The sequence below is a fragment of the Mycteria americana genome, chromosome 11 (assembly GCF_035582795.1).
Source record: "Mycteria americana isolate JAX WOST 10 ecotype Jacksonville Zoo and Gardens chromosome 11, USCA_MyAme_1.0, whole genome shotgun sequence".
NCBI classification, from domain to species: Eukaryota; Metazoa; Chordata; class Aves; order Ciconiiformes; family Ciconiidae; genus Mycteria; species Mycteria americana.
In genome coordinates, this window is record NC_134375.1 from 10,192,220 (window position 1) to 10,214,906 (window position 22,687).

At 46.4% G+C, this 22,687-nt stretch overlaps 2 protein-coding genes across 2 annotated transcripts; both read right to left on the minus strand.

Moving 5' to 3' along the window:
* Positions 1–2,736: 2,736 nt before the first annotated feature.
* Positions 2,737–4,584, minus strand: VHL (von Hippel-Lindau tumor suppressor). Its single transcript, XM_075514492.1, has 3 exons — positions 4,332–4,584; positions 3,796–3,906; positions 2,737–3,374 (listed from the first exon to the last, which is right to left on the minus strand). The coding sequence occupies exons 1-3, from the start codon at positions 4,567–4,569 to the stop codon at positions 3,190–3,192; spliced, it is 534 nt and encodes a 177-aa protein (XP_075370607.1). The 5' UTR covers positions 4,570–4,584; the 3' UTR covers positions 2,737–3,189.
* Positions 4,585–6,623: 2,039 nt separating this feature from the next.
* Positions 6,624–12,259, minus strand: THUMPD3 (THUMP domain 3 tRNA guanosine methyltransferase). The gene is made up of 9 exons (XM_075514489.1): positions 11,855–12,259; positions 11,204–11,281; positions 10,142–10,684; positions 8,851–8,981; positions 8,351–8,420; positions 7,854–7,969; positions 7,557–7,667; positions 7,181–7,304; positions 6,624–6,916 (listed from the first exon to the last, which is right to left on the minus strand). Exons 1-9 carry the CDS (start codon positions 12,119–12,121, stop codon positions 6,785–6,787), a joined length of 1,572 nt encoding a protein of 523 aa, XP_075370604.1. The 5' UTR covers positions 12,122–12,259; the 3' UTR covers positions 6,624–6,784.
* Between the last annotated feature and the right edge of the window lie 10,428 nt (positions 12,260–22,687).

The following is a 22,687-nucleotide window of genomic DNA, read 5'->3' on the forward strand; positions in this document are numbered from 1 at the left end:
TCCCAGACTTCTTGCGTAGTTTTGGGAAACTCAATTTCATCTGCAAAATGGAATTAGAATTTCCTTTGTTATCTTGTCTAGGGAAAGTATAAGATTTCAAGCATAGATTGCCTCTTGCTATACATTAAGCAATATTCAAAAATCAAGTAATTCCTACCCTTAGTGGCTGTGCAGAGTAGTCAGCTACAGTTGGCAGAATGAAATGATAGTATGAAGTTGTGAAGCTAGGTCCAAATAATGTACTTTGGTACTAAAAATCAGATGCTACAGTGCCTAACTTAGAGACAGTTGCCTGGTGTGGAATCCAAAAGTCCCTGTCTGGCCTCTGTTCTGTGAATGAGGCATTTGCCACCTCAGGAGGGGATCGAGAGCAGCTGGCCTGCTGTGCAAGGACAGCATCTGTGCTTAAATGAAATGCTAAAGCTAAAGAACTGAAGCAGGGTTTGTAAAATTCCTGTCCTAGGACTCATATCCTCAAGGATTCAGGGAAATGCCACCTTCTACTTGGGATTCTGTCAGTAAATGCACACAGTGTTCCAAATAATTAAATAAGTTTCACTTTTAAAACACCAGTTGGTGAGGGAAAGGTGGTAGAGAGACTGTGTAGGTATGTGACTGCAGATGACAGTCCATAGTTGAAGAATGGTCTCTACCCTGACAATTGTTTCTGCATTTTTATGCAATTTAAATTGAACAGTCATTGAGGAACAATCCAACGCTCCCTGCTTTGCGTGCACCCTCATCAGTCAGGCCGTCCAGGGACTGACGGATCTTTGGTTCATTTCTACATGGTAACAAACCGCCCTCAAGTCAGTTTTCGAAAGAGTGGACAGAAAATGTCCCTTGGAAAATGGGCTGAACCACAGCAAATTAACACAAAGCGTCCACAACTAATTGTTGCCTATCAGGAGCTGCTCTTTAGCTAAGGGTTTAAGTTGCCTTGGAATTCAGTTGATGTAACAAAGTTAAGCAAAGACAGGATACTCCCATGAGCTATGAGATCATGAGGTAGTTGTCATATGTTTGTTTTTGGCAAGTCACTGGTATGTAAGTATGCTTTTCTGTCTGCTAACATGCAAGAATCCAAGGAATCTGATCCATTAGCAGTGATAAACCTTGTACTAGGAAAGTTATCACTGACTGGCTGTATACTGGAAGAAGTCACAGACTAATGGAATAAATTTAAATTATTCTAATAAGCAACAGAAGAGATCACAGACCCCACATAAATCAGAAATATACAGAATGTTTGTGATATGCACAGATCTGTTACACCTAAGACCTACTATATTAAAAGAAAAACTACAGAGTCAAGCAGGCCAGTTTTCTGCAACTGGCTGGCAGTACCGCCACATTAGTCGTAACGCACATCATCACAAGGATGTCGGGAGAGAAATCTCTCTCGGGTATCTGCAGCACTCACCTGCAGGAGCACAGTGCGGCACCCTTTATCCTAAGGGGTCCCTAGGAGCTAGGTGACTTACTGATGTCTACTCCTGAGGCCTGCACAGGCTCACTTTTCTCTGGAAGGGATCTGCAAAAGGTGGTAAAAGCAGAAATTGTAATGTAGCTACGTTCACACACAGACACTGCCTGAGGTTGTGAGAACAGTTCAGTGCTAGCCACAACGCAGTCCTGCAGCAACAGGGGACTGAACAGTTTGTAAACTCAATCCAAAAGTACCTGTTGCTGATCAACTAGAATGACTTTCAGGAGTATTGCAGGAATACAACCATACAGCTACAAGCACTGTGAAGTTATTTGACAGAATTAGAGTTAAAAAGTTAGCATGGATTTACATTTTTATGTCAAAGATCAATTCATACACTTCAAATATGTAAGAAAAACAAGTCTACAAAAAAGGGAGACATTTCATACTTACAGAATACATTGATATTCTCAGTTTCACAGCTGTGTTTCTTAGAATGCGTAACCGGAAAGAAACGTCTGCTACAGAAACGACCTGCTATAATCTCCTATCAATCTGCTTCTAACATTGAACAGCACTACATCTGTTACTTGGTGGACAATTCATGCATCTGCCAAAAGCAATACTGGTTTGAAGTACGGCTGTACATTCACACAAATACACATTCTGGCTGAGGTATCGGGGGGAACAGAATTCAGGTAAAAAAATGTCTTCTCTGCCTATCTAGCCTGTAATAAAGCATGGATCTGTTTGTGAGCTGGATCTAGCAATAGGCCTGTAGGAGCTGATACAGTCTGCGGTCTGTTCCATAGGAGACACCAGCAACTTGAGTGGTCCCTGCTCCCCAAAAAGGCCTCCCACCATGACATGAACTACTGCATTGCCATGGGAAAAGGGAGGACTCAAAGCATCTCCCTTCTATGAATGCTGCTTGATATGCCTGTACAGGAAGCGGGGGAAGCAGGTGCAGAGGAGAAAGGTGTCCCAAAACTAGGATCCACTCTGTATGGCTGACTAGGTTGGATCACCTTGAGATCAACTTGGCAAGAATCCAATCATGAAGGACAAATAAGGCATTCAAGGTATGATCTGCGTAAAAATGTGTCTGCCTCAGAGCACATATAACATGGGTTTATAAATGCAAAGGTAAGAGGCAGAAAAAAACCCAAGCATTTACACGTCATCTTTCCACCAACATAACATTTCAAGTCAGGTCCTCAGGTGGTGATGGAAACCCTCGCATACACAAACACCCCCCACGCTTTGTGATTCACAGGCAAATCTAGGCTAAGTGTGAGAGAGTGAAATTCAATTGAAAACAATTTATTCAAGCAAAACTGGTGTTGGTCTGCCACTTATAATCATTAGAGTCTGGATTAAATTAATCCTTGGTGTAATTTACTTTCTAATACAATGAAAGTTAATCTGCACGCATATTCTCCAAATAGATGACCTGATCTCATGTCCCTGTGCAGTGTTCCGAGATAGTCCCAGTAAAACTTCTGGGCTTCATCCACCCAAGGCCTCTACAGTCATCAGTTTGCAATACGCATAGCGAAGAACAGAACTGAACCATCAGGAACCCGGCGTGCTTCTACATGCTGTTTAGTCTTTTGGATCCGACTTACCATTGTCAATTTAACTGAGTTTACGTTTCAGAACTTAAAATACAGACATTAGTTCTTGGCATGTTTCACGGTGATTATCCCTGCTTAAACTCAGTGGTTTGCCATTTAAAGAGTCTGGAGTGAGTAACCACGTTATTCCAGAATTCCGTTCTTCAATGTTTCACTTCTCTCCAGAGAAAGCCGCTGAAGATCTTTCCTAATATCAGGATGATCTTCCAGCTCTTCGTATAATGATTGAACAATGTCCAGTTTCCTGTAGTCCACCGGTTTGACCAGACTGCGAACAACCTGGAGACATCTCTCTTTCAGGGTGAACACTGAGGTTAAAAACAAACACATGCACACGACCTCGTCACAAGGACTCTCATTAGCTGCTGCCTCAAACACAGACGGTACTTCTCCAAGCACGTGAATACAGAACATAAGACGTAGCAGCACTATTTCACAACACACTACAGTCACTAGAAAGAGGGGAAAAGAACTATTTGTTTCCTGTCGTGAGGCACCCTACAAAACCCTCCAGAGACACCTATAAATGAGAGATCTGTCAATAGCTCTAATCGATACAGTGCAATGACACAGCTTGATCTAGAAACCCTCACGATCTCTTCCTATTTTTTGAGGTAGATTTTATTATTTGAGTACTTGATTTCCCACTAGATCCTTCCATTGAATTCCAAAGAGATCAAGTACAAAATTCACCCGTTCCCACGGCATACCCAGTCCTGTTCCCTTTACCTGGCAGCGTGATGTCTGCTTTATTCACGTTGGGAGCTGCTATAAACAGCTCCTGCTGGTTGACAAGGAGTCCATCGTTTGTCCCCGCGTCCCGGAACAGCCAGAGGTGACCTAGGAGAGAAAAAGGTGGAAAAGCAGCAGTTACCCCATTTTTTGACAAGTTCTGAGGGGCACCCGTAAGGAACTGATCTGCTCTCTAGCTGAGCTCTCCTTTAGAGGCCACGGCCGTGGCCCTGGCCTCCTCACCAAGGAGGGCAGCGGAGAGAAAAGGAAAGCGGTGCGGTCTCCAGAGCCGAGCTGAGCCGATCCGCCCGGTCACGGAAAGCAGGCTTCTGCTTCCCGGACAGCCTCCCGCAGCCGGCCGGGGCTGCCGTGCCCTGACCCCGAAGGGCGGCGTTTCATCCCCGCACCCGCAGGGAAGCCCAGGGGAGGCCCACCGCCGCCAGCTTACCCGACCGGTGCTCGCAGGCAGCCGCGGCCCCGCTAGAAGGAAGGCCGCAGCCCCCCGCCGCCCCAGCCCGGCCTGCCGCACCCACCCCGGTAGCTGTACATGATCCGCCCGGTGCGCGGCTGCAGGACCGGGTAGTAGCGCGGCCTTCCCTCGAAGTCCACCCAGATGGGAAGGACGGAGCGCGGGCTGCGGTTGTTGAAGACGACCTCGGAGAGCTCACGCGTGTTGACGGAGCGCAGGCACGGCCCGCCGCCCTCCGGCCCCGGCCCCGGCGGCGACATCCCCGCATCCGCTCCCCGCCACGGCGGCCCGGCGACGCGCATGCGCGAGGGAGCGGTACCGCCCCTTCGTGCATGCGCGTCGCCGGGCCGCCGTGGCGGGGAGCGCCCCGCCCCTGCCTCGGCGGCTGTGAGGAGAGGGTCCCGGGACGGCGGGAGCGCGGCCTTGCGGTACCGGCAGCTCGGTTACACAGCTGCAGGGCTGCTGGAGCGGGCCTTGACCTGCACTTGGGGCTTGCGGTCATCAAGCGGGAGACCACATTCCGAATTAACGAGGTTTGAAGACCCGCTCGCGGGAGGCTGGCGGCAGCTTAGAGAAGGTGCGGAACAGCAGCGCCCGTGAGTCCTCTGCTCCAGCCTGACGGCACAGCGTTGAGAAAAATCAGCTTTGTCTGCATTTCTGCTTGAAATCACTAAGAGCACAGATTTACTTCTATAAGAGAGCGGAGATACATTTATCACTGTACATCTTCCCTTTCCTGCATTCTTCAATGATTTCAAACTTACGGTTTCCTATGATACATGATAGAATTATGTGAGGCTGTACATTTTAGTGTGACAAGTACTGAAAATCAAATATAAATGCTGTGCAGCGGTCAATAATCTTAGTTTCCATCTCCTGATGTTAGTTAAAGCCTGGTTTGCTAAGTCACTACAATCTGATTTGAACCTATTTAATGTTAGCTGTGGTTTAAAAAACAAAACACGATCCTATCATCTCTCAGGCAAAAAGGATGACTGGCATTTTACTCATTCTGATCTTTACTCTTTCTGATCTTTTACTCATTCTGATCTCATTCTGATCTTTAACTCAAGAAAAAATCCAGACCACTTCAAAATGCACACTACAAGGTCTTAAAATGTTACTGTGCTTGGCTTTCCTTTAAAAAAAAAATCAACAGTAACAAACCACCAAGGTGTTAATGCATTTTAAGGATGTAATATATGCAGGGTAAGTCGTAGAGTTCACTAGAGCAGGAGTACTTAGACAGCCACCTCATGCAACAACTGTGTGTATCACCTTGACACTGTCATATAAACCATGCAGTGTGGGAAAGAGTTAAATGGATGCTGTTGGCACTATTTTATCCAGAAAGACAACTGTGTAGTAAATAAAGGGCTGCATTGTCATTTACTGGACACAGACCAGAAAAAGAATACAATTAAGACTTATCTCCTATGCAAAACTTCTCAAACTTTAATACTTGTTAATTCACCTCTAAACACTTACACATACTTAGCATGAATACACTTTAATGAAAATGGCAAACTGGTAACTAGTGTTTTCAGCCTCTGATGAGCAAAGAGTAAGAGGCTTGAGAAATCACAGTACATTTACAAAAAAAAATATTTGCCACTTCCAGTTATTCAACAGGTAATACATTTTTGTAAATATTGTGGCATAACTACGGCAGTTAAGTCACCTAATAAATTTAAACATATTGCCACCTTGATGTGTCTACAGTAGACACTGAAAACATGAACTTTTTAATATAACTGCTAAAAGTTATCTCTGTTCTCAAATAGTAACTACAGACAGAATCTAGGGCTGTGTGTGTTACCCCCCCCCCCCCCCCCCACGGCAGTGGTAAATTAAAATATAGATTAGATATTTACTAATTAGCACTAAGTTGAGGTAACAGGTAAGAAAAACAGTAGCATCAGCATACTGTTTACTAATTGGCATTTGCTTATCAGACCACAAAAACTAGATACTGGTTTATTATCTTAGTTTACATTTGGGCAATGGTATAAATTAGAAAACTTCCATGTGGAAAAATCTTACATTAAAGAGATACTACCTCTAAACCCTTCAAGATGACAGTCTTAGTAGTCCTGTTAGTCATTTTAAGATACATATACAATTTCTACAGTTTGGGAAATAAATTATCTGTTACCTCCAAAGCTGCCTCAACATGTTTTCTACTATAAGCAGAGGAAATAAACATTTAACTGAAAAATACAATGGACATGGTAGAGAAGACTCAGGCAAAGGAAAGCATTACTAATTCCACTACTGAATTTCAGTTTGGGTGGCAGGGAGGAAAGAGGTGATTTAAATAATAAGGTTTCAGAACACATAGTACAACTGGTAGGTCTCAAGTTGATCCCTGGTTTAATATTTGTGTTACACAATTTCTACATAGGTTGTTTGGGATTTTTTTCTTAGGAATTGACAGACCTATGCCCTCAGGTGTCTGCTTCACCAGACTGCTGTTCGACAAATTTTGGAGGTGTCTCTTGTCTTCTTCCACGCAGGTTACCAGAATGATCTCTTTTCTTCTGCTCTTTCCCAGGTGCGCTTCAGAAGGTACACTGCAGCATGAAGTCCCCCTACGTTCACCCATACAGTCTGACCTTTGCGCCAGATGTGTCCCATTCGTGACAAGGCCTACAATCCAAAAAAACAGCCAAAGAGTGGGGGCGGCTTCAAGATAAGATAATAAGGGTAAATTTGCTTTTGAAATTATTTTTTATTATGCTAAATCACATCTGATGGCAACGTCAAATGACTCTTCAGGTCCAAAACTGCGTTTAAATGTTACTAATTACTGCTCTAAAAATAGATCATCTTCTGTACTGAAGTTGGCTTACAATTTTTTCCTCAATATATTTTCAAGTGTAAATAGGTTTGATTTTCTCTCACAGAACATACCTTGGCAAAGCATTTCTTGTCCTGCGTAAGCAGCGCAGCCCTGCCTGTCCCCGGTGTGCAGACCCGGCCCATCTCCATAAGGCAGGCTGGGTAGAGATCCCAGTTCTTCTTCTTTGACCCTATCCTGCAAAATAAATTAAGATCCCCTTTGTGATCACTGAAAAATAGTTAACTGTTGTTGGTCTTTCAGATGTGGATTAGCTCATTCAGGACCACATTTACTATTAATTTCGGCCTGCATTTTTAATATAGAGTACATCGATACTTCTTAATTAGGCCCAGTTAAGTAAGTAACTGGAGAGAACCCTAACCCTGGACAGGCAAGCACATGCAGTAGCAGCAGTTAAGTGCAGTTACTTTACCAGTGATACCTCACCTCTTTCCAAATGGCATGTCTGTCACAATAATGTCCACAGAACCAGTCCGCAGAGGGAGATTGCAAATATCCCACTGAATGATGTCTAAGGGTATGCCCAGGGAAGTACTGCTGCAAGTGCAAAGACGTTTATCTCAGACACCGTTTACTGAGAATATTTTTAAATTGAGGAGGTCTATAATGGTAGCGAAAGAATAAATAGGAAAATATGAAGAAGATAGTCAAATGCATCAATGCAAAACTGATTTCTTGACATACAATACTACAGGAAAAGAAAATCACTTGTACTCTTCTCACCTTTCCTTATTCTCATTTTTCTTTAGTAAAGAACAGATGTTGTTTGCTGCTCTCTTTACAGCTTGTGGGTTGTTATCACCAGCAATATGGTAGCAGCTAGGCCATTCTGTAGCTCCCTGGGGGGAAATATTAATAATAAGCAACATTAGCATCAACATTGCTTAATTTAAAACAAAACAAGCAGAAGAATTACTCAAATATGGCAGAATACAACAAAGCAACTGGAAGTGGATGTCATTGATTTTAAAATTCTGTAACGGGTATCTGTTATAGGTATTATGCACCTTAAAAGCTCAAAATACTTTTGGATTTAGTTTTTTCCTGCTACAGCTTTGGGAAGGAAAATGAGGTCATTTACAAAAAATGTATTTGTATCTCTTGAAAAGTTGAGATACTTTTGGAGTTCGCTATTCAGTTATTACCAAGAAAACTTACACTATTTTTCACTTGCAGACACTGTCACGTTTTATTAAGTTAAAAAATAAAGGAAGAATCACCTCTATTGGTATTGCACCTGTACCACACATGGGATCAACTATGACATCCGTCGGCTGTGGATCACAGAGTCTGAGGAACAGAAAAAAAGATGTGGTGAGAAAAGTCTTAAAAACGTGAATTTCTGTAAGGCAGGAAAACTGAACTATTTTAATCACTTTGACTCTACCTTTCTAACATAAAAACTTCTATGTGATTATTTTTTCCATTCATTAATTAGTATTTTATAAGCAGCAATATAGTGAAACACTTTCAAGAATGTGAAACAGTACTTTAAAATTGGCAAATTTCACAGCAAACGTTTACTTTACTTAGCTGGAAAACATACTGTTAATTACAAAGCACACCATTTCAGCAACTATGCTTTCTTTTTTTTTTTCTTTTTTTTAAGAATGAACAGAAATGGATTTTGAGGAAGCAGTGGGGGGGATAAAGGATCTAATTTCTGAAACAAAATGACTTGTTATTTGAGAATAATAAAATATTATGCAATCGCACTGACCTAAGCATGCCATAAGCGAGAGTTGAACGAAGAGTTGTGGGTCCAAAATGTGTAATATTTCTTCTGTGAAGGCTCTCTTCAGTTAATGCAATACCCACAACTACTTCATTATTGTGAATATTCAGAAGAACCTGAAGAAAAAACCTGAACTAAATTTCAGGAGTAACAGAAGTTTTCCACAGTATGCCTGGTAAATATTTATGAGAATTGTAGATGGCAATTTAAAAAACAGGAACTACGTATATAAAGCATTCTTGGAAGAAAAGCAATGCACCATTTTAATGGCAACAATGGACAAAATTCAGGAGAACATTCACACGTTTTCTCATTCACACAGAACGAGAATAAGCATTTTCTCATTCACACAATCTTTTACACAAGACTTCAAAAAGTGCTATAACCATTATGCTGACTTTTTCAAAGTTTTGTTTTATAAGTATGGGGGAGAAGTTGGGTAAGTCCTGCAAGTCACAGTGAAGCATCTGCAAAGCAGCAAGAAAAATCCTATTCCTGGTCCCCTCCACCATATTAATTTGGAAGGTGAAAATATTGTTACAGAACAGTAGGCCAGCCCCTAATAGACTTGCAAGAAAAACTTAGTTTTTCTGCCCCTCAAAAATGGTGGTCCCACACCACTGATGGAGCACATCTGTTGGTCATCCTTTCCAAATCTCTGCTTTCCCTATGATAAGAAATAAACACTGGACAGTTAATGTTAACCCTTTTTGTCCCCTTCACCCATAAACCTACAGCTTCTAGATGGAATGTCTTCTGTTGACTTACACCAATACAAAAAAATGGATTAAGGAAAGATTTTACGAGGGTAAAAGTAAAGCAGAAGGCGCCTACATTATATTTAAATATGAACGAGACCAAACGCTATAGGTGGAGGTAATACTTGGTACCACAGCTTCTGCTGTGGTTGAGGGAGAGCGGAAAGTGTTTGAGCACCAGCTCAGCTGCACTGAGCGTAGTGATGTTAATCAGTTAACCTGAGGAGAAGACAACAGTGTTTGCAAGGCAAAAGAGGGACCTGAGGAGGAGGAGGAGAGGTGCCCACACTGGGCCACAAAAGAGATTATTATTATGGATAGCCAAAGCACAAGCAAGTGGTGGGATCTGAGGATGCACATAACGTGCCAGTGAAGCGACTGCTTCTGAGCAGGCCATGATTTCAGCATTACCAGTTTTTAGTTCCAGAGTCATCTTTGGAAGATCTCCAAGCACCAGAATTAAGAACTAAGAATTTCTACCATAGAAATGTAGGTATTTCCAAGGCACACCACTATACCTCTACATCAAAGTTAGTCATGTCGGCTTTCCACTGGAAGTGCTCCTGCACAGCCCCACCGAAGTCTCTTGCAGCCTCGTTTGATGTGAAACTGTGCTTGTCTCCTGCTCTATTGCATGTAACACGGAACTTCAACACCTTTGCCTCTCCTTCGCTTGTCTTACCATCACCAGCCTTGGCCTCACCCCCAGAACCCGCCTGCAATTCGTCTTTAGCATCTGATTGTTCATTGTCATCCTCCTCCTCCTCCTCCTCCCCGTTTCGGGATGCCATTCCTTGTGTTTCTTCTGTATCCTGGCTGCTAGCAGGTTCTGCACCTGCAGCATTTTGGGCACAGTCCTCCTGCTTACTAATGTCTTTTTGATCTGTTCCTTCCTCTTCTCCATTGTCATTTAACTTCTCTTTGCTTGCAGTACTCTGCACATTATGTTTTTTGCGTTTTGTCTTTTTCTTTTTTAAGCTGTTGTTCAGCTCCCAAACTTTCAATGGATCGGCCCAAGGCAGTTTCTTAACCAAATCTTCCAAATCCTTTAGAGCATCTTCCTTTAAAAGACAAAAAAAGTTGTGCTTTGAAGTCATTCCATCCCTTTAAAAGCTACCCTTTTTTAAAGTCTCTCCAGTTAGCTTCCTAAACACGTAACCCACTACACATTTAAGCAAAGCTTACAGCTTTTTGGGTGATTTTTGCCATAACTAAACGGAATGGCACTTAAAGTCACAGGACCCACAGTATTTCAACATTTATCTTGTCAAATAAACAGCTAACACTAAATTAAGTGACCGAAGTGAGACTTCACTGTCTGGTGTCTAAGTGTGACCTACAAGCATGGTAACGGCTCTAATCCTAGATTTTGCCCACGCAACGTATTTAACTGAAGAAATTATGTTACGCAACACGACTGCACTTCCATTTCACAAGCCAGCAAAGAGAAATTGGGATAATATAACGAATAAAATAAAAAAACCCCTTGTTCATGAAACAGAATACTTTCAGAAAGTAGTCTTAAATTAAAAAAGCCACTCCAAAACCAAGAACTGATTGAAAAATGAGGAGTAACTCACCTTGTTTTCTTTAAATTGATAGTCTTTGAACTCCTGAACAACAACAAATAAATTATCCACTGACCTTAGACGATGGACCTAGAAGAAATGAGAAACCAGGGTGGCACATGACTAATCACGCATGTCTAGGGGATTGTGTTTACTGTAACTAGAGTTTTCTCATCTCACAGCTAGATTTGAGAGACCGCGTTTTTGTACTGTTGTCTAGAGGGGGGTTATCAATTCGTGTACAAGGCCAGAAGGAAGACCTCCTTGCACCCATTTACCCTCCCACCTTTGACTTCATCTGCCCTCACGAGAACAAAATACACCTGGATACAGCTCTTGAAACCAAGGTAGCCAAAGCAGAATTTTGAAGCGTTTTTACAAGGACTGCCGTAAGCCGAAGCGTTTCGCTCACGCCGGGCTAGGATCCCGGCCTCCGCACCAAAACCGCGCAGCCCCAGCCACAGCCACCGCTGCGCGGGGAGCAAGGCCGCCCGCCGCGGCCGGGCCGCTGCACCGCAGCCGACACGACCGCCCCTGCACGCCCGGAGCCAGGCACGGCCCCGCCGGCGGACGGGGTGAAGGCAGCGGGAGCCGCGGCGGGCCGGGGCCGCCGTCCGGGAAGCGAGAGCGGGCCGGGGAGCGGGGCGAGCAGCTCGCGCGAACCTGCGGCAGGGCCCGGGCCGGGACCTCGAAGTAGATCTTCCCCCGGTCCCTGCTGATCCTGGAGGCCGAGCCCAGCTTCTCCTGCACCTCCTCGGCCGCCGTCAGCTCGAAGCCGGTGGGCACGGTGGCGCCGATAACGGCCGCCAGCTCCGCGCCCTCTTCGGCCGGGGCTGGACCCTGACCCGCCGCCGTGCCCGTGCCCGTGCCCGTGCCCGTGCCCGTGCCCGTGCCCGCCCCCGCGTCGCCGGCCGCCTCCGCTTCCGCCATGACCCCGCCGCCGAGGGACGCCGGCGGACGGCGACTGCCGGGCCGGGCCGCGCCGCGCAACGCCGGGGCCTCCCGCCGCCCGCCCGGCACCGCCGCCGGCACACGCAGCACCACGCGCCGCCGCCGCCTGCTCCTTCCGCTTCCGGGCCGGGCGCCGCGCCCGCGCACTGGCGGCAGGGCGACAGCGCCCCCTGCTGCCCGACGGCGGGCTCCCTGCGCCCGCGGCCCCGCTGCTCGCTGCGGGCGGGAGGCGGCGCCCCGGCCCCGCGCCCCGGGCCGTGAGCGGGGGCTCGGCCCGGCCCGGCTCGGCCGCGCTCGGCCCCGGCCGGGGGCACTGGCCCCCGCCGCCGCCTCAGGAGCGAGCTGCGGCGGTGCGGGGGAGCCGGTGGCCAGCGCCCCTCCGCCGGCCGCTTGCCCCTGCCCGGGCTCGCCAATGAAGCGGCTGTCGCCGGTGCCTGTCGCCCAGAAAACGCTCCTGCCGGGAGAGCAGGTCTGCGTTTGACACCTGGCTGTGCAAAAACAGAGAGGTAGATTTTTGTCCTGATGGGTCGGGAATAGGCAGCTGTACCCAGCAAACCCAGGGAAAGGAAGAAGGGTGCGCGAAGGCCGTGGGTCCGCGCACGCCTCTTCCCGTCCTGCCCAACACCCATCGCTCGTGTTGAGCATCAGCAGGACCTGGGGGTCGCAGTCGCAGGCTGCCGACCCAGCAGCAGGCCGGGGTCCCGGTGTGCGCGGGTGGCCGACAGCTCCCCTCGCGCCCCCGAAGCCCCTCGGGGCCCCGGTGCTGTGCGCGGTGCAGCCACGGCCTGCGGTGCGAGCTGGGCTGCACAGGGCTTGGCCGAGCCGTCGACGTGCTCTGCCAGCTAAGCACCTACGCGGCGCGTGAGCCGTGACTGCCGCAAGAATGCATTTGCCTTTGGGTGGCAAACCATGGGTGGCCATTTCCTTTTCTAAAAAGTACTGAATTTCCTTGATCTTCTGGCTATTGTCTTTGGCATGTTTCCAACACTAGAATTGATTTTTAAAGAAAAAACTAGCTGCTAAATGTTTTTTCAGGAGACACAGAAAGAAAGAGAGACGGGCCACCCTAAATATCTTCCATGACTGCGTCAGTATGACAAAGCGTGAACTGCATGAAACCGCAGAGGCACTATTTTCCCTCCTCCTCTCTTCTTCAAATCCCTTAGTCTTTACCTTTTCCCAGCATTGGATTTATAAATGTAAACACAACTTGTCCCTGCAGCTTGTTCTTCCGCAGTTGCAGCGCGCACTGGCAGCAGCACTGTTTGCTTTCGTTTTCCTACGTACGTTCTGATTCCGCTCTGACATTTTATTAACGAGCAGGATGCCTGAAGCACTGCTGTTGCCATTAAGCCTTCTGAAGCATCGTTTTGCTTTCACATGAGAAGTATGTGTGAGAGTGTGTCTCAGAGGGGGAAGGTGTGGGTTTTATTCCATCAGTTTATTTTTAACTTGTGATTCAAGTCTGAAAATACAGAATTAAAACCATGGAATTTGGGTCATAAACATACTGGAGAAAGTTTCTGTGAAATGGCGTCTTTGATGAGAACTTAAAAATAAGCTAAAGCAGAGAGAACCACTTGGGCACGTTTGCATCTTCTTCTAAACCATAGCTGGCACCCTGCAAGACCTTTTCAGTGCGGTGACAGTGCTGCGATATGGGGTGTGATGGTGGCTGCACAAACTGCATATCCCCATGCATTGTGTCCCTGGCGACTGCTGAAGTAGCCTGTGACACTACACCTTTACCACAGTATTTTCTAAGTTGTAGATAACGTTAGGGTGGTTTGCCAGCTAGCGCAATACAGAGCATCCCGCTCACAGGCTCCATGCCTGCAGAGCAGCGTGGGCACACCGCGCACAGCGCTGACCTGGCTAGCGCAGCTCCTGGCAGCAGCAGGGAACCCAAGCAGGCCAGGTCCCGGGGTGTGTGTCTTGCTGCTCACATCGATTTTACAGATTTTGCTTAGCTCTATGCTGCAACAATGCCTATAGCAAGGGAGAGCTTTGTGATTCAAGGGCGATAACGAACTCGGCTTGCTGAGCTACTTTAAATAGCAGAGTTTTCAGCATATTTTGGTGAGGGTGTTTGCCAGACACTTAAATTAATTCCATATGTCTGGCCTATCAGCAGCAGCTCTGACCTTTCCCAGTTGGTCTCAGATTGAAAGGTGAGAACCGGTAATCGGCCTGCTATGCTTCAGCTCTTGAAATCTGTCCAAGCACCACTCGCAGAATTATTTCCTGCCAGTGGCCAGGTCCTACAGTAGCTGAAGACATCTGTTTGTCTAATACCCATGCAAGACTGTTTCTTAGAATAATACCACACTTCACTTGCAGCTTTCCTCGTAAAAACTCCTAACGTGCTCTGTAAATGTAGAGATGAAGCATCTTTCAGATTAAATAGGTGGAGATGTTACCTTTATGCATGATGGAAGCAAAACCATTTAGACCAGCTGAAGGCAGTTCTGGTTCCATCACTGCTGCACTTTGCTTGGTTTCATCAAAGTTCATTGTTCATTAATCTGGGTGATTCTTATTTAAATACCATTGATATGGTGTATAGTAACCATAAAAGTGATGACATACACGATTATATAGCAATTAACATCATATCATTTAGTTCATTGGCTATTCTCAACCAAAATCAAATCCCCTTGAGGTACACAGTGGACTTCCCCATCCTTTCGCATCACCCCCCAAGTGCACCCAGGTCCTTGAGCAAAAGCAGTCCCACGAATGGGCTTGCCTTTGCCCGAGGCAGGAGTAACCCAAACTGTCTTCCCCAGCATGTTTTTTATGTGCACTCCAGGGACTTTATCTCCTTCGACAGTGTGTAAAAGTTTTGATTGGACAGGGCCAGCTCGATTGGCAGATCCCTGAGTGTTAACTAACCAGGTGGCCTTTGCGTATCCCAATGTTTGAATGTCCCACCACCCATTGCTGGCAGCGTAGTTTTTAATAGTCCATTGTATCGTTCGATTTTCCCGGAGACTGGTGCATGATAGGGGATGTGATATACCCACTCAATGCCGTGCAAAGAGTGTCTTTGGCCCAGGTGTCTGTGAGGTTGTTTCAGAAATGAGTTCCGTTGTCTGACTCCATTCTCTCTGGGGTGCCATGTCGCCATAAGACTTGCTTTTCAAGGCCCAGGATAGTGTTCCGGGTGGTGGCATGGGGCACAGGATATGTTTCCAGCCATCTGGTGGTTGCTTCCACCATTGTAAGCACATAGTGCTTACCTTGGTGGGTTTGTGGGAGTGTGATATAATCGATCTGCCAGGCCTCCCCATATTTCTATTTCAGCCATCACCCTCCATACCATAGAGCCTTTAACTGCTTGGCCTGTTTCATTGCAGCGCGTGTTTCTCATTCATGGATAATCTGTGCAATAGTGTCCACGGTCAAGTCCACCCCTCGATCACAAGCCCATCTATATGTTGCATCTTTTCCCTGATGCCCTGAGGTGTCATGGGCCCACTGAGCTATAAGAAATTCACCCTTATGTTGCCAGCCCAGGTCCACCTGAGCCACTTCAATCTTAGCAGCCTGATCCACCTGCTGGTTGTTTTGATGTTCCTCAGTGGCCCGACTCTTGGGTACGTGAGCATCTACATGATGTACTTTTACAACCAGGTTCTCTACCCGGGCAGAAATATTTTGCCACAATGCGGCAGCCCAGATGGGTTTGCCTCCGCGCTGCCAATTGTTCTGCTTCCATTGCTGTAACCACCCCCACAGGGCATTTGCCACCATCCATGAATCAGCATAGAGATAGAGCACTGGCCGCTTTTCTTGTTCAGCAATATCTAAAGCCAGCTGGATGGCCTTTACTTCTGCAAATTGGCTCAATTCACCATCTCCTTCAGCAGTTTCTACAACTTGTCGTATAGGACTCCATACAGCAGCTTTCCACCTCCGATGCTTTCCTACAATACGACAGCACCCATCAGTGAACAGGGCATATTGCTTCTCATTTTCTGGTAGTTTATTGTACAGTGGGACCTCCTCAGCACGCATCATCTCCTCCTCTGGTGACATTCCGAAATCTTTGCCTTCTGGCCAGTCCATAATTACTTCCAAGATTCCTGGGCGATTGGGGTTTCCTGTTTGAGCCCGTTGTGTGATCAGTGCAACCCACTTACTCCACGTAGCATCAGTGGCATGATGTGCAGGGGGGCCCCTCCCTTTGAACATCCAGCCCAGCACCGGCAGTCGAGGTGCCAGGAGGAGCTGTGCTTCAGCACCAACCACTTCTGAAGCAGCTCGAACCCCTTCATATGCTGCCAATATCTCTTTCTCAGTTGGAGTATAGAGGGCCTCGGATCCTCTGTATCCCCGATTCCAAAACCCGAGGGGTCGACCTCGAGTCTCCCCTGGTGCTTTCTGCCAGAGGCTCCGGGTAGGGCCATCCACCCTGGCTGCGGTGTAGAGCACATTCTTTACATCTTGCCCTGCCTGGACTGGCCCAAGGGCTACTGCATGAACTATTTCCTGGTTAATTTGTTCACAGGCTTGTCGTTGCTCAGGGCCCCATTTGAAATCATTCTTCTTCCGGGTCACTTGATAGAGAGGGCTTACGATCAGACTGTAATTTGGAATATGCATTCTCCAAAAACCCACAACGCCTAAGAAAGCTTGTGTTTCCTTTTTGCTAGTTGGTGGATATTTTGTTGGCTGTTATTTTGTTGATCACTTCCATTGGGATCTGACGACGTCCATCTTGCCATTTTATTCCTAAAAACTGGATCTCCTGTGCAGGTCCCTTGGCCTTACTTCGTTTTATGGCAAAACCGGCTTTCAGGAGGATTTGGACTATTTTCTTCCCTTTCTCAAAAACTTCTTCTGCTGTATTGCCCCACACGATAATGTCATGAATGTATTGCAGATGTTCTGGAGCCTCACCCTGTTCCAGTGCCGTCTGGATCAGTCCATGGCCAATGGTGGGGCTGTGTTTCCACCCCGGGGCACTCGATTCCAAGTGTACTGAACGCCCCTCCAAGTGAAAGCAAACTATGGCCTGCACTCTGCTGCCAAAGGGATTGAGAAAAATGCGTTAGTGATATCAATTGTAGCATACCATTTGGCTGCCTTTGACTCCAGTTCGTATTGAAGTTCCAGCATGTCCGGCACGGCAGCACTCACTGGCGGCGTGACTTCATTTAGGCTACGATAGTCTACTGTTAGTCTCCACTCTCCATTAGACTTTTGCACTGGCCTTATAGGACTGTTAAAAGGTGAACGAGTCTTACTGATCACTCCTTGGCTCTCCAGTCGACGAATCAGCTTATGGATGGGAATCAGGGAGTCTCGGTTGGTGCGATATTGCCTCCGGTGCACGGCTGTGGTAGCCATTGGCACCTGTTGTTCTTCGACCCTCAGCAACCCCACAACAGAAGGGTCCTCTGAGATACCGGGCAGGGTGGACAGCTGTTTAATTTCTTCCATCTCCAAGGCAGCTATACCAAAAGCCCACCGGTACCCTTTTGGGTCCTTGGAATACCCTCTCCTGAGGCAGTCTATGCCAAGGATGCATGCAGCCTCTGGGCCAGTCACCATGGGGTGCTTTTGCCACTCATTCCCAGTTACGCTCACTTCGGCCTCCAATACAGTCAGCTGTTGGGATCCCCCTGTCACTCCAGAAATACAGAGGGGTTCTGCCCCTGTATCACTTGATGGCATTAGGGTGCACCGTGCAATGGTGTCTACTGGAGCCTTATACTCCTGTGGGTCTGATGTGCCAGACCATCGAGTCCACACAGTCCAGTAAACCCGGTTGTCCCTTTCCTCCACCTGGCTGGAGGCAGGGCCCCCCTAGTCCTGGTCATAATATTCATTACCCGTTTCTTGTAAATACGAGTCAGGAGTTCCTTCATTAAAATCAGGAGTAAGATCAGCCCTTTTACTCTGTCTGGGGAACTGCCCACTGGAAACCAGAGCAGCAATTTTCCTGGAAGAACTCCCTTTGGTGATTGTTTTTCCTTGCAACTCACGTACCCGTGCCTCTAGGATCAAGGTAGGTTTTCCATCCCTCTTCCTCATGTCCCCTCCGTGGTCACAGAGGTAGAACCATAGGGTGCCCCGTGGTGTGTACTCTCTATATCCTCTCTCTTGAGCAGAGGAACGCTGACTCCTAATAGCTGAGATACTGGTCTGTACAGGTAGAAAGTAGGACCTATCTTCTTCGAGCTGCTGGACCTTCCGGGACAGTTTCTCCACACCTGAGACAAGGGAGGAAGAGAGACTTTCTTCATATTCCTGGAGCTGACTAGCTGCTTCATCCACTCTTGGACCCTCTCCATCTTTCCAGGTCGGTATTGCCAATGAGTTGGCACATGACGATGGTGTGTTCTGTACCAAGTTCCGCCACAGGGGTCATGTGCACTGGACCTAATCTGGATCTTTGGGTGACTGCTCGTCGTTCAGGTCACCATAAATCACCTCCAGCATGGCTAATTCCCTCAGGTACTGGATACCTCTCTCCATGGTGGTCCATTTGCCTGGGTGATATATAACATCTTCCTTGAAGGGCTATCTTTCCTTCATAGCTGACAGGAGCTGCCTCCAGAGGCTGAGAGCTTGTGCCCCTTTTCCAGTCGCTTTGTCAATGACCCCTTCCCTAGAAAGGAATCCCAGCTGCTTGGCTTCCTTACCCTCTAATTCCAGGCTACTGGCTCCGTTATCCCAGCATTGGAGTAGCCAGGTGACAACGTGCTCGCCTGGACGACGGCTGAAATCTTTTTGCATATCTCGCAGCTCACGCAGGGATAGGGATCGAGTGGTTTCTGTCTCATCCACAAGTTCTTCCTCTTCCTCTCCTTGTGATGGCCCTGGTTTCATCTTCCCTTTCTAAACAAGCTGACTTTCACTTCCAGGATTTCTTCTTATGTATAGGGGCGACTGATACTGACATGGGTTGGTTCCCTGGTTGAGCCGCATCATCTGTCGCAGGGGGGCTGGAGTGACCGCAGTGCCTGTCGCAGGGTGGTCCGGAATAGCTGCAGTGCCTGTCGCAGGGGGTGCCGGAGTAGCCGCAGTGCCTGTCATTTTGTCACCAGATCCTTGAGGGTTCTGAATAGTGTTGAACAGGGCTCGGTAGGCATGCGCCAGGCCCCAGCACATTGCAGTGATTTGTATCTCCTTAGAATTGTCAGGGTGACAGCATACTTTTTCCAAATATTCTACTAATTTTTCAGGATTCTGCACTTGTTCAGGGGTGAAGTTCCAAAACACTGGAAGTGCCCACCATCCTAGGCATTTGCCCATGCTATCCCACACACCCTGCTACTCATAACTATCCAGCCCTGGGGCAGATCTCTGGATGATATTCTTAAATTGCTTATTAACCTTAGACAAAATCGAAACAGTATTCCCAAGCAATACCAATAGACGTATCTTAGCTACCCAAGGATGTTCAAGATACTGAAAAGTTATTGTAACGAAGGAGGAAACATCATAGAAGAAGGTAGTGAAGGTGCCATTCTGAATTTCCTCCATAAAAGACCTCTCAGAGGAAGAAGTATAATTGCTAATTGTCTCCATAAGGTGGTACCCGACATACAGTAATGGTTTCAGTACAGCACTTAGATACCAAAGTAAACCCAAGGTCACTGTTTTAATAACAAATCTCACAGGCAAAACATCACCAATTAAAGCAGAGCACAGCAAACTGCAAAAACCAACACCGCTCTTTAACATGTACAGCAAAAAAATTAGCATGGTGCAGATCAGGTAAACCAATATCGAGAACAGATGAATCAATATCGTGGCCCGCAACTACTAACAGATCTAAATTCCTTAATACGCTCTGGTTAATCTGTTATTATCTCAAACTCTTCAAGCCCCATGTTGGGCGCCAAAAAGGACTGTTGTGGCTTAGCCCCAGTCGGCAACTAAGCACCACCCAGCCACTCGCTCACTCTCTCCCCCGGTGGGATGGGGGAGAGAATTGAAAGAGCAAAAGTAAGAAAACTTGTGGTTTGAGATAAGAACAGTTTAATAATTGGAACAAAATAATAATAGTAATAATAAATTGTAATGAGAAAGAAAACAACAAGAGAGTGAGAGAGGAACAAAACCCACGGGAAAAAAAAACAGTGAAACCTCTCACCACCCGCTGACCGATGCCCAGCCCATCCCCGAGCAGCAATCGCTGCCCCCGGCCAACTCCCCCAGTTTCTATACTGAGCATGACGCCATATGGTATGGAATAGCCCTTGGGCCAGTTTGGCTGTGCCCCCTCCCAGCTTCTTGTGCACCCGGCAGAGCATGGGGAGCTGAAAAGTCACGATCAATGTAAACACCACTTAGCAACAGCCAAAACATCAGCGTGTTATCAATATTATTCTCATACTAAAATCCAAAACACAGCACTATACCAGCTACTAGGAAGAAAATTAACTCTATCCCAGCCAAAACCAGGACAGTGTGTTAGCTTTTTGTTAAGATCTTATCCTGAGAAGGGTCCCATCCAGTGAATTAGAGGATAGTCCTCCCGTGTGATCTGAAAGGTGCAGACTCAGCTGTGTGAGTGTCTTGAGTGTCCTTGGCTGCCACTGAAATTGCTGTATTTGTTGAACCCTTTTGAGAATTTTGCAGTTGCTTTCAGTGGGAACATGGTGATGCACTGCGGTGATGGCATCTGCTCAGCACTTTATGGGACAGAAGAGAGTTGACCCTGGCAAAACTCAGAACGGTTTCCATGGAATCTAGGTATTTTAATTGTCATTCTTCGATCAACCCTTGGCTATAGAAAGCTCCTGTATATTTCAAAGCCTTCTTGAGTGACTATGAGATTAAAAAAAAAGGTTTTCAACTGTGTGTTATCTCATTTCTATCTCTTTCTGTAGAAGCAGACCATAGATATATCGGTAGTTGGTGCTGCATAAATACATAAGCTGGGACATAGTGTCGCAAATGTAGAAAAAGGAACTTTTGCCGTGCTATTCTGTGGGAGTCAGTGCATATTGTCAGACTGGTAGTAGCATATGTATGCTCATTTATCCAAACAGCCAATGTATTTTTACCATATAGACAATATTGGACCAGTGTTTTAGTAGGAGAGAAAAAATGACAAACTGTCTTCAAGACAAAACCAGAGTTGTGTTTTCATGTCCATTATGAACCCCCTTTCCCAGAGCCAAGAAATCGAATGGGTTCCCAGAAGAAAGAATGTTCAGTTAAAGCAAGAAGGTACCCGTTGGTTAGATGTTAGACTCGTTTACAGACAATAGCAGTTCCTGATGAGCTGGCAGCATTGATTTCATGGCTGGTTTAGTACATATCTGAAGAAGAACATTGCTGACCATTTGTCTGGAAGGTTTTGTATGCCGGGTGAATTGGGTCTGTCCATTTGGAAGGCACGGTTCAAATAGCAGGCTGTATCCCAGAGGATACTGTGTTTTTCTTCACTCTTGCTCTTCAGGGTTAATCAACAGAATGATGGAAATAGCAATCGTCCAACTAAAGAAAGTGTCCTAATATTATCCTGGAGTAAATTGTTTGTCTCATAATATGGGCACATAACTGCAGAACATTTGCAATAAACTTAACTTACTAAAACCAATAACTTATTCTATAATTGGGACTATAGGATGAATATAAAAAAAGAATATTCTGGATTTTGCATCGTCATGTACCTCAGAATAGGCATATGACTGTGCATGGCAGTGATATGGTTAGTTTGCCACTGACTTGCTGTGTGACTTTGGAAGAGTCACTTAAGCATAATTTGCAAATTTGTTTTAAAAAAGCATGGTTTGCACTCTATATGATGGATTGGGGTTTTCTTTTGATTTTTGTTACTAGCTTTCTGCATGAGAAAATTCTGGGTTTCTGGCTTTTTGGGGTGTTCAGGTTTCTTTGAAGGTGACCTGTTAGACAGCTGGATGGATTCTTTCAGTTCATACCTAAATAAGGCAACTCGGGTGACAAATCTTTCAGAAATGTATGATTTTCCAAAAATGTTATTTGACTGTAGATAGCGAAGCAAGCAAACAAACAAAAAACCAAGAACCTCAAACAACTCAACGAAGTACTTTCCTTTCTCAAAAGCTCAGTTGCCACTTTTGGACTGGTTTTGTACCACCATTCCTCTATTTTGCAGGGATCAGAGTTTTCTCCAGAAAGTCTCTGGAATCCTTCGGTGAACAGTCCTGAACTTCAAAAGTAAAAATCAAGCAAATGAATCCTTGGTTGGCTCTAGGACAATGTGAGAAGGACGCACTGTGTTGGGACAAGATGCACTGTAGCAAGTCAAATTTCAGCAAAAAACATGGGGCTGGGGGATTTTTTAGCATGGACTGTGACAGATTGAAATGACTGTGTGTTTGCAAACCACTGTCAGTCAGACAGCTTGCAAGAGCAGCTTCCCCTCTGCATGGGTAGTGAGGGGCTGGCACGGTTCAGTTTACCCTTGGAGCAGCTTGAATCTGCAGTGCCAGCCTGCTAGCGTGCCGGAGCAAGAGCCAGCTCTTGAGAGCGGAGTACTGGGCAGTGCGGCAGACAGAGCAATGGTCTGGGGCATTGAGACCTCGTGGCTTTTCT